The 11,440-nt window shown below is 59.5% G+C and overlaps 1 protein-coding gene across 2 annotated transcripts; it reads right to left on the bottom strand.

Annotated features, from left to right (window-relative positions):
• Window positions 1-27: 27 nt before the first annotated feature.
• On the bottom strand, window positions 28-10,062 carry LZTS2 (leucine zipper tumor suppressor 2). 2 transcript variants are annotated; one of them, XM_082633611.1, is made up of 5 exons: window positions 9,975-10,062; window positions 4,250-4,699; window positions 2,994-3,641; window positions 2,208-2,459; window positions 28-1,381 (listed from the first exon to the last, which is right to left on the bottom strand). In XM_082633611.1, exons 2-5 carry the CDS (start codon window positions 4,655-4,657, stop codon window positions 698-700), a joined length of 1,992 nt encoding a protein of 663 aa, XP_082489737.1. In that variant the 5' UTR covers window positions 4,658-4,699; window positions 9,975-10,062; the 3' UTR covers window positions 28-697. The 2 variants fall into 2 exon arrangements, with proteins under 2 accessions (XP_082489737.1, XP_082489736.1); XM_082633610.1 differs by lacking the exon at window positions 9,975-10,062 and adding an exon at window positions 7,202-7,362.
• Window positions 10,063-11,440: the final 1,378 nt, after the last annotated feature.

Here is an 11,440-nt window from a genome sequence, read left to right as displayed (position 1 = left end):
CCGTAATCTTTATCCAGCACACTCATCTTTTTCTAAAAACAAAAAAATTTTTTTAATTTTTTTCTTTGGGTTTTTACAAGAAATTTACAATGTGAAAAATATACAAGTGAAAACAAGGCCATAAACCTGGGTGTGGGGGAGGGGCCACTTGGTCACAAATACAAATAAACAAGACATTTCTGAGTTCTTCCTTTGGTCTGACTATAGCCCCCTTACCCCAGGAGAGAGGCTGCAGAGCTGGAACCTGGAGATCAGACCCCACTCCCAGCCCTGTCCCCCAACACAGGCAGGGTGGGGGCAGGCACATCTGGAGCAGCTGGCGCTGTCTGGCTCGCTCTGGCTGTGTGATGGGGAGAATGTGGAGATGAGGGAGCCCCTTCCTCTTCCCAGCCCCCTGGCTGGGTGGGCTGGAGCGCTGGGGGTGAACGGGGTTGGCAGAGTGGCAATGGCAGTAGTTGGTGAGTGAAATAGGTTGAGTGAGTAGGAGCCTCTGGGTGACAGTGAACACAGGGACCTTCAAGGAGTCTGATCTTGCTCATCCAAGTCATAGGGCAGCCCCGAGTCCTTGACAGAGGCCCAGAGGCCTGGATCACAGGGGACAAGTGGCCCTGGGACCCTGAGACTTCGGGGCCCTCAGTGGATCTGAGGCTACCATCTGCATTCAGGAGACCTCCCCGCAGAGCTGGATGCCAAGGCCCTAGATTTCGGTGGCAGTGATCTCCTCCAGGCAGATGCAGGGAGCTGGCTCCGCCAGGCCCAGGTCCGCGAGTTCCCGGGCCTCCAGCTCCAGGCTGAGCTGCTGCAGCTCCTGCTCCAGCTGCCGGTTGCGTCGGTACATCTGGATGTAGTTGTGCTGCAGCTGCTTCTGGTAGCGGATCACCTGCTCCTTCTCCGCCTGCCAGGCCAGCCGCTCCTCCTCGAAGCTGTCCCGCTGCTCCTCGCCTCGCCGCCGCTCCCGCTGTAGCTCCGCCCGGAGCCGCTCCACCTGGGCCCGCAGGCTGCCCCCAACCCCGGCTGCTGCCCGCTGTGCCTTGGCCTCATCACTCTCTGCCAGGAGGAATGGGTCAGCAGTGGCAGGAGGCACAGGGGCTTCCCGGAGTCCAGCCGCCTCGGTGTCCAACTGCCCAGCTTTCTCCCGCAGCCGCTCAGCCTCCTGGCGGTGCCGCTGCAGCTCCTGGGAACAGGCCTCCAGCTCCAGCTCCCGTGTTCGGGCCGCCTCCTGGAGGCCCCGCGCCCGGCCCTCACTGACCCGCAGCGCCGCCCGGGCCTCCCGCAGTGCCACTCGCAGGGCCACCAGCTCGCTGCCCTTCTGCACCAGCTCTGCCTGAGATTCCTTCAGTTGCTGCTTCAGGAGGGAGATCTCGCCTGACTTCTGGCACACCTGGGGGTGGGAGATAGTCAGAAAGGATGATGAGAAGTGTTCTCCCAGGGTGTCAGGCCCTGACATCATGCTGGGCATTTGGGGAGAGGTGGTTTGATCATTATACCCATTTTACAGATGGGTATAATGAGACAGCTATTAATTGGCTACGGTGGAATACAGACCCAGATCTTTTGCTTTCAAAGCTGGGGTCTTTAAACCATCATGAAGCAGTAGCGCCCTGGGGACTGGGTGGTGGCAGGTTTGGTAGGAGTGGAAGCAACTGAGGGCAGTGCCCACATTTCCAGTTGAGAGGCACTACAGTATCCTGGTGAAAAGCAGAGACACTGGAGCCAGACTGCCTGGGTTCAGATCTCAGCTCAGCCACTGACTAGGTGTGACCTCTGGCTCTAGCCTTTCTGGGTCTCACTTTCCTCACCTATAAAATGAGGATATTAACAGCACCCACTTCACAGGGTTGTTACGAGGATTAGAGGATACACTCTACATTACATGCTTAGAATAGTGCCTAGAGCAGCAAGCACTACATTCGCATTCTTATTATGGCGGGAAGGCAGTGGATGGGAACGTTACTGGCTACATGAGCACTTAGACCAGACCAATGAGAAGACCAAATGTGGAGGCCCAAGAAGACCCGCGCCCAGAAAGGGAGGTCAAAGGGGGAGCCTCATCTCACAAAGGGGAGGAAGGGGAGGCCCTCTGGGGGTGGCAGGTGAGGGGGTGTGGCTGGGCCCCTCCTTTCAAGGCTTACCCACTCCCCACCCCCACCCCCACCCCCAGCCCCCTGCCAAAGGCCCTGCTCCCTGCCCATCCTGGTCTGGCCCACCTCCCACTTGGTCTCCTCCAGCCGTGGCCCGAGCTCCCGCTGCTCCCGCTCGAAGGTGGCGCAGCGCCGCTCCAGCTGCTCACGTTCCTGCAGCAGCTGTGCAAAGTCATCCTGCAGCTGCCGCTTCTCCTGCTGCAGCTGGAACACCTGAAGCTGCAGCAGCTGCTGGGCCCGCTGCACCCGCTGTGCCTGGGCCGCGCCGTCCTCTCGCAGGGCCTCGCGCTGCCAGTGCCGCTGCCGTTCCTCGTACACCTATGGGCGAGAGGGCAGGCCTGGGTCCTGGTGGCTCCCCCAAACCTCAAGCCCTGGCCACCCCCAGCTCCCCAGTCACCGACTGCCCTGGCCCCTGTCCTGGGCTCAGGGAAGGTAAATTCCATTCAATAATTACAATACCAACAGAAGCAGCTCCTTTTATGAAAAGCAACACAACAGTAACAGCGAGCGCTTCCCAGGCGCCAGGCATTAGTCTAAGCACTTTACACCCTTCACCCTACTTAATCTTCATGATACCCCTGAGGTCAGGAATATCCCCATTTATAGATGAGGAAACTGAGGCTCAGTACAACTAAGTAACTTGCTCAAGTCTGAAGGACAGTAAATGGTGGTGCTGTGTCAACCACTCCACAGTGTAAGCCAGACAGCTGGGGTGGGGATGGGGTCACAGTGCAACAGCCCGACACCTGCCCCTCAGCACAGACAGAAATGCTTCTTGTATTCCCAGCACCTGTGGATGTCCTGCCATGCCACCCCCGTCACTGCCACTGGCCACACCCGGCACATGGTCACCTCGCTCTCGTCCAGACTGTCCTGCAGCTGCTGCAGCTCTGCCTCCCGGTCTCGGAGCTTTCCTTCCAGGACACAGTGCAGCAGGGCCTCGTCCGAAGGGGGTGGAGGGGGTGGAGGCGGTGGCGGGGAGCGTTCCCCACAAGAGCTGCTGTCAGGGGAGGCCCGGGGACCGCTGCCCAAGAGCCCCCCGGCCATGCGGCCCCCCAGGGAGCCTGTGCTCTTGCTGGAGGAAGATCGGCCGCTGTCTGAGTGGGAGGGCCCAGTGGGGGCCCCTCGGGCTGGCCCAGGCAGTGCCCCCCGCCCAGGGCCGTGGGAAGGCAAGTGCCCGCCTGGGGAGTTGGTGGCTGGCTCTGCACCCCCGGTGCTGTAAGTGGGCAAGCTGGACAGTGAGTTTCGGCCCGAGTCAGATAGAGTCCCCGATGGACAGCTGCTGGCCCAGCCACTCAGTGTCAGGGGTTTGTCGGCAGCCGAGGAGGAGGAGGAGGAGGAGGAGGAGGCAGGGCCCCCAAACAGCTGCGTTAGGCTGCCTTGGCTCCCTGACAGTCCGGCGGCCCGAGGACCCAGGAAGCTAGGTAGGGATGGTGCCCCTCGAGGTTTGGGCAGCACTGGCTTGAAGGCTGTTGGGCGGATCACAATTTTCTCCATGTTCTGAAATGAGGTGCCACTTGACAATGGGGATGAGGCCGCCCAATCTTTCAAAGCCCTTATCATACTCCCGGCCCTCCCATCCGGGGTCCCCAATCCCCATATATTAATAACAATTGCTACCACTGGCTGAGGGCCTCCTGAGTGTCAGCTTTATGTCAAGCAATTTAAAACGTTCCTCTCAGATCATTACAACAGCCATACTAGCAAAATATTATCACTCCCTCATACACAGATGAGGACGTGGAGGCTCAGCAGAGTTATGGGCCTTGCTCAAATTCAAACACGTTGTTTTAAGTATAAAACAGTATTTCTGAGCAGCTAACATTTATCGAGTACATATTATGTGCCAGGCACTAGGCTAAACACTTTACACACATTATTAAATGTAATTCTCCCAACAATCCTGTAAGAGTTGACCTATTACCTCCATTTTACAGATATAGGAACTGAGACTCAGAAAGGTTAAATGACTTCTCTGAGGTCATACAACCAGAATGAGAACCCAGATCTGGAGCCCACACTCCCTCCTCTAAATAGGTCTCCTGATTTCAGCTTCTCCAGGGGACCCCCGATTCCACCCAGGCCCCAAAGGAAGGGCTGGTCCTCACCTTCTCCAGCTTTCCAGAGACAGGGATGAGCTTTGGTGGGGGACCGCGGAGATGGGCATTGCGTGCCCGCTGTTCTCGGGCATCTTCGATGTCACTGCTTGGGCTGGGGGGTGACTCTGTCCGGAAGTCTTCATTGACGTACGTAAAGTTGGTGCCAGGGACAGCCTTCCTGGGGGGCACAGCTGGGCACAGCGGCTCCTGTGCCTCATAGCCACCCTGCAGCAGCCCATCCTGCTGGCGGAAGAAGGTGGGCCCAGGGGGACCGTGATGGCGGGGAGGAGCCGGCCCCCCAGGGCAGGGCCGGCCTGAGATGAGGCTGCTCACGCTGCCCATGGCTGGAGCTTGTGGGGCAGTGGCGGCCTCAGGAGCGGGCTCCAGTGGCACTGGCAGCGTCTGCACAATGGCCATGGCAGCAGAGGCTCAGGCCTGGCCAAGGGCCTCCAGGGAAACCTGTGAGCAGGGCAGTGGTGTCAGTCTCTCCATCTTGAGCTCCCTCCCTATATAAGGTGTCGAGTTCCTCCTGGTCCTTTGTCCCAGGTCAAACAGCCCCCTGACATCAGTAACAAGCACTGATACCCTCCCCCCAAGGTATCCCCTCCGAGTCTTGGCAAGAACCTCAATTATCCCTGGGCCCCAGGCCACTGCCCAATTCTGGTCTGAACAGAGCTGAGGACTGAATCTACCAAGCAGGGATGATGAAGGAATGGGGCCCCACAGAGGCCAGGACTCAAGTTAGGGAGGGAGCCCTCTCTACCAGCTCCCAGCACCAGTCCTTGGTCCCCTGGGACAGGTGGCCTCATTAGAGGCAGTCTGGGCAACCTCAGGGGTGCAGTCAGCAACTCAGATGGTAATTAGGAAACAAAGAGCTAAGGCCAGGCAGTGCCCAGCCTCCCCCAGCTGGGCCTCAGTTTCTCCCAGACAGACAGGCGGCAAGGGTGGAGCTGGTCAAACAAGAACTCAAGAGCTCTTAGGGAGCCCACAGGTACCCTCTGGGGTCTCCTGCCTCCAAGAGGTGGATGCAGGCTCATGCCTGTTTCCATGACAACTAGCCTCACCACACCCAAACAGTCAGGCCTAGAGAAGCCTACACAGACCCATTGCCAACCCCTATGAAACCTTCTAGCTTTGGACATTCCCCAGAGTAACCCCAAGGGGATGAGGATAGAAGCTCTACCATCACCTCTGGCAAGCTGCTCCAAGATCTCATTTCCCTGGAGCCCAGGGACGAGGGCTCCACCTCCCCAGGCCCTGCTCCTTCCTGGAAGGGGACAGCAAGTCTCCACCCGGAACTCCCTCCCCAGTCCTGAGGCTGAAGACCAGGACTCAGGCATCTGCTGAAGTCATCATGCAGAACGGGAGCCAAGGAGTGGACAGAGAATTGCGTAGGAGTAGGAGTGTATGCATCTTACTTATTTGTGCATGTGAAACTGTGTGCACAAGAGCATGAATCTGAGCACTGTGTTTGAAAACATCAGGAATGAATGTGTGAGTATATATGTTTGGATAAATGCATTAGTACATTCAGATATACATGCCTATGTATGTGAACTCATATATGCATATCTTACAAAAGTGTGTGTGTAAATAGGGTGTCTCTCTCAGAAAGTATGTGAAAGTTACAAATGCATACATAAGTGAATTTGTGGTGTATGACTGTGACTATGTGAGAGAATATGTTTGGTTAGATGTCCATTCATATATACATGAGTTTATGTATCTTACAGAAGTGTGTGAGTAGGAAATGAGGGTGCACAAGTGTGTATAGAGCACCGTGTGTGCATGGGAGCATGTGAGCGAGAGGGTGAGAGCCTGGGTGGCACGCAGGGCCTACTGGGTGAGTGGAAGCCTGGTTTTTGTCACTCACTGGATTGTGGGGAGAGGAGAGACACGTGAGTCTTTGCTTGATCTGCTCTCCTTCATTCTTGTGTGTGTTCCGTTAAGTCCGCCCCCACCCGCCCTCCCCGCCCAAGTCAGAAGATCTGGAGAACCAGGGAAGTGTCCAGACTGAGGAAGGAGGAGCTGGGGGTGGGGGTGACTGGTGTCCATGGAGCAGGGGCAGGGGCTGAGTCCACCCCACAAGCGCCAGCCCTGAGCAAAGCCAATGGAACACCCCCTCCTCTGCCCTCTCCCAGACCACTCCAGGGCCTGGAGGAAGCAGTGGGGAAGGGGCTTCTTAGGGGGCCATGGGGGCTGGCATCTCTGTCTCCATTTCCCCACTTCTGTGAGCACAGAGAAAGTGGAAACTGAGGGGAGGAGACAGAGAGATTCAGATAGGGACCCAGAAGACAAGAGACAAAGACTGAGAGAGGCCCCAGGGTCAGGCAGACCCAGTGAGCCGGGGTCCCTGCGCGCCACGGAGCCAGGAGCCCTTAAACCCAGAAGAGTCACTGAGCTGGGCCCTGAGAGCCAGACACCCAGGGAGCCAGCGCCAGGCGTCTGGAGAGCCAGGCCCAGCCAGCCCGTCTCCTGCTCTTGGAGCCCGAGAGAGAAGGAGGGGCAAGTGGAGGCTCCATTTTGAGAAGTGCGTTTGTGGCCGTAGGAAGGGAACCCCTAGCTCTCCCCAACATCCTTGAGAAACCGCTCCGGCACAGCACACACTCCCCCCGCCCAGTGGGGACTGCTGAGGGCTGGGTCCAGCCGGGGTCCGAGGGAGGTCTGGCCTAGGTCCGAGCTCCCACAGACCTGTTTTGGGGGCAGAAGAGTTCGGGAAAGTCTCCCCCTCACCAAACTCCAAGGACCATCCAGCGGGATCAAGTCTGGGATCACGAGTTCCCATTCCGAGACCGGAAGCCGGGAGCCCCCAATCCACCCTCCGGAATCCATCCCCCCCTCCGCCCCCCGCCGCTTCCATAAAGTGGGGGCAGCTGTAGAATGCCGCCTCCCCACGGGACCTCGGCCGTGCATAAGTTGGGGTCACCCCCAGGTCGTCTCCCAGCCCCGGCCCCCCCTCACCTCCACCGCGCTGCTCCATGCTCAGCCCCGGGCCGCCCCCAGCGCTCCACAGGCGCGCCGCCCGGCTCCAGTCCGTGCGCCGCTACTCGGAGCGGCCCGGTCCGGCCCGGCCCCGCCTCCGGGGAGCCCCCGGCCCCGCCCGGCCCAAGTGGGCGGTGCAGCGCGGGGGAGGGTCCGAGGGGCGACCCGCCCCCGGGGCGCGGATAAGCGTAGGCACCCCGTGTCACGCGTGCCCGGCGAGGCGCACGCACGCAGGGGCTACGCAGCGGGACTCAGGTTCCCTCCCTCCGAGGCGCGGTGGCTGTGTGTCTGGAGGCTTGGTCGGCTCAGGACTAGGCGGCGGCGGGTCACCCTGTACCCCTACCCGAGCCCCGGGGCCAGCGGCTGCTGATCATTGTTAGAGCACAAAGGGCCAGGCGCCGCGGCGGCCGCCCTTCCCCCTCCGCTCCTCGGGTCGATGCCAACCCCGCCCCCCCCACCCCCGACACACTCTCCGGCTTCGGAGTCCAGAGAGGGAGGCCGAGGGTCAGCTGCCCCCCACTCTGGGCCCTGCGCCCCAGCACAAGTCGGGGGCCGAGGTTTGGTGGGTGCTTGCCCCACCCGCAGCGGGTTGGAGGAGGTACGCTTGGATTTGCGGAGGCGGCGCCACCTAGCGGCCTATTCGGAGAACACGCCCAGTCACCCCCAAACTTGGGGGTCCCTACCCGACTCCCCAGCACTGTGCCCTCTCCTACTAGAGCCCAGGCCTTCTCCGAGCGCGGCTCTGTGCTCTCCAACCTTCCCTCCGAGTCATTTGCTAAGAGAGAGGTCATTGCTCGAGAGGCAGCCCCTGGGCCCCCAAAAGTCACTGGGGTGAGCTGGTCCAAACTTACAGGCCAAGCCTACACGAGCCTCATAGCAGACAACATTCCACTGTCTTCTCAGGGTCAGGGATATTCTCACCCTCTGGCAAACAACACTGTCTTAACACCCACACGATCTTTCCCACATTCAGTCTCACACAGCCACAATCACACAGTCTGTCTCGTCCATCACAAGGTTCCATGTCCCTTCTTTCCATAATCTTCAGGCCAACTCACAGAGATACACTCGGTGTCACACGCCTAGTTGTGCACAAGCTTTCACAGCTCGAGTTCCTTCGCACCCAGTCACAATCTTAAATACACTTCGTCTCCTAAGCATTTTTCACACTGACAGTCTTATTCAGTCACAAAGACAACTTCTTACACATACACGTTGTATTTCACAAACATTTTAACACATAGACTTGCCCGTAGGGGTCTCTGTGACCTAGTCAGGTCAGCTGATGCCCGCACCGCTGGGCAAGGACAGCCTCCTGCCCCCTAACCCCGCCCCCCAGGGCCTAGGCCCGCCAGAGCTCCTCTGCCCCAGGAAGGAGCATTCCCCCCCTTCCAGGCCACAGCCCTGGCCGGCTCTCAGCTCTATTTTTAGCTCTATGGAAAGGGTTGTTTTTCTTTCTTTTTCCGTGGAAAGGGAAACATAGACCAGCCACCCTCAGGCTCACCCTAGACCCTCTGCCTCACAAGAACAGACTGAGCCCCACCCCCCCGTGGAGACCCCCTCTGCTGGCCTTACCCTGATCCCAGCCTCCTGGGACACCAGGAGCCTCCTCCCCTTTCTGGCAGCCTGCCCAGAATCAGGCAGCAGCTGGGCTCAGCGTGTGTGTAGAGGTGGGGGGTGGGGCAGGGAGGGAAGCCGAGGGCCGCTGCCCACTACCTCATTCCCTGGGGGGAGGGGGGCCGTCCTCCCTTCTACCAGAGGGAGATAGGCCCACTCTGGTATTAAGGGGATGTGTACGCTCATGCATCCTCTGCGGAAGGGGGACTCCCACTCTTGCATGAGGGGCCTTCTGCTTCTACTTTGGGGGTAGGAGCTCCCAGTTCTGCAAGGAAGAGTGGCAGTAGGAAGGGGACCCACAGGCTCTCCCGCAGCTGCTCCCTGGGCTGGAGGACCGGGCGGGGGCTGCTGTACACTACCATCCAGAATAGCACCCCCTTCAGGGATACTTTCAGGGATGGGGGCACCATGTTCCGGAGAAGGAAGACGAGGAACCCAGGTAACCCCACCCCAGCGCAACAGTCTCTGGTCCTCCTGCACTACCCCAACTCCAGGGGGCGTTGTGTACCCATTCCTGGGGGAGGGCTTATCACGTCCACGAGGAGAATGAAATACAGCCCGGCAAGATACCTGGCAAACTTGCTGAGTACCGCGGAGGGAGGTTCCCGCCCCGAGGCTGGGGTGGGGGGAGCACAGCCCGCTGGTGGGCGAAGCGATCACGTGCTCAGCGCCTGTTTACGTCCCAGTCTTCACCTGCGGGCGGCAGGGAAGCAGGAACCTCCGGAGGTGTCCCACCCGGCCCGCCCCCATCCGCGGTCACTGGGCGGCCCTATTCTCCCACCCCCGTCAAGTACGCGACAGCAGCGCGCCCTGCCCGCTGGGGGGTTCTCGCAGGCCAGTGGCGCTGCTCCACGGGCTACTAGCGTTAACTCACTGGGCGCGTCCGCCCCGGAATGCACGTGTGTTCGTGTGTCTCCAGTACGCGTGTGTGTCTGTGTGCACGCGTGTGTGGGCTCGTCAGTGTGAGTTTCCGTGTAGGTTCCCTGTTCAGACTCCTGGCCTGCGGCCCCCGGACCGGGGACCCCCCTCCTCAACCCCAATCCCCAGCTTCCCCAGATCGGGAAAGTTCGCTCCGGGGCGGGGGTGTGCGGCAGGCGCGAGTTCCTGCACCTCCGCGGCCCCACCACTCACTCACCCAGCGCCACCTGCACCGCCGTTCCAGCTTCCGCCCGGCTCCTGCTCCAGAGCCGGTACCTCCTTGCCGCAGACCCGCCGGCTCCCAAGCCCGCTCCGGGTTGCGGACTCCCAGCGCCCGCCCGGCCGGGCTTGGTGGAGCGGGGCGGGGCGGCTGAGGCCGCGCCCCCGACCCCGGCAGGGGAGTGGTCTGCGCAGCACCCCCTCAACAGCCGACCCAGTACCCAGCCCAGCTGTGGCTCGACGGTGGCCCGAGACTGCCCCTCTGGCCTCTGACTTCACAGCTTACTGGATTTGGCTTTTGACTTACGAAGGGGCCAGTGGCGCCACAGCCAAGCTAAGCTACCTGGCTGCCCTAACCAAGTTGGCTATAGGGCTTTACTGCCACCCTCCTCTGCTTTGTAGGGAGCCCACCCTGGTCCACTCTCAGCCCACCCCCCAGACACAGGGGAAACCCCTGGGAATCAGACAAAGAAGGCTCAGGTTTCACCAAAACAGACCCCGCCCTTCCTCACACCTCGAGGCTGGGGCTGCCCGAGCAGAACCAGCGTCTCCCCCTCCCCTGGAGTAGGTGTCTGCCTAGGTGAGCAGGCTTGCCAGTTCTGGCCCCTACGGAGTATGGCCAGGTTTCTCTCAGGCTCATAAAGTTCCACCCACAGGCACAAACAGGAAGTTGACCTGTATTGCAGGGAGGCACCAAGGGCTCCCACCTTCCATGGCACTCAAGGCAGCCTGTGATGTCTACAGGTATCTGGGCCATATTTGCAGCCTGAGTACTTGGGCAGCAGGAGTCCTGTGAGTTTAGTCCCTTCTCAAACCCATTCCCAGTAAAGGGATGGAGGACCAAGGCTGCCCCTCACAGGCAAATGTGACAATGAATCTGAGGACAAGGCTGCAAATCCAGCTGGACTCTGCTGGGCCAGGCTCTTCCTCAGCTCTCAGGAAGATTCTTAATGTCCAGCTGGGCACAGGCAATTTGCCTCAATTCACTCTGGCTACGTACAGGGACAGTGACTCCCAGGGATCTTACACAGGACCCAGGGATTAACTACTGCTTTCTAGGCTCCAGGGACTCCTGAACACACTTTGGGCTAATTTTGATGTGAGGAGTTTAAGGCAGGTGTGGAATAGAATGTGTTTGTCTAGGGGGTGGGGCTGGGGGAGCATTAGCTTCCCCTCCCCCCATTCTGGTTTGTGCAGTGTGGGGGGTATCTGCTAGGAGGGTGGGGCAAGACAGGCAAGTGTGTATCTATCCCTCTAACCCCAATTCACACAGAGACCTCACAAAAGTCCCCTAATGGAAATCCCTAAAGGATTTCCTGAGAACACACCAGGCATCCTAGGGAGACCAGAATATGGAACCCACATCCTTATAGGTAGGACTGACCTGGTCGTGTGCATCTGGAAGGCATGGCTGATGTTCAGCGTTATAGACCCTGGATGAGGCCTAGACCAGCCAGCGGCTGG

The sequence above is a fragment of the Mesoplodon mirus genome (genome assembly GCF_964341445.2).
Source record: "Mesoplodon mirus genome assembly, chromosome: 2".
NCBI classification, from domain to species: Eukaryota; Metazoa; Chordata; class Mammalia; order Artiodactyla; family Ziphiidae; genus Mesoplodon; species Mesoplodon mirus.
Note: the sequence above shows the minus strand (reverse complement) of the source record. Positions and strands in the feature narration are given on the sequence as shown.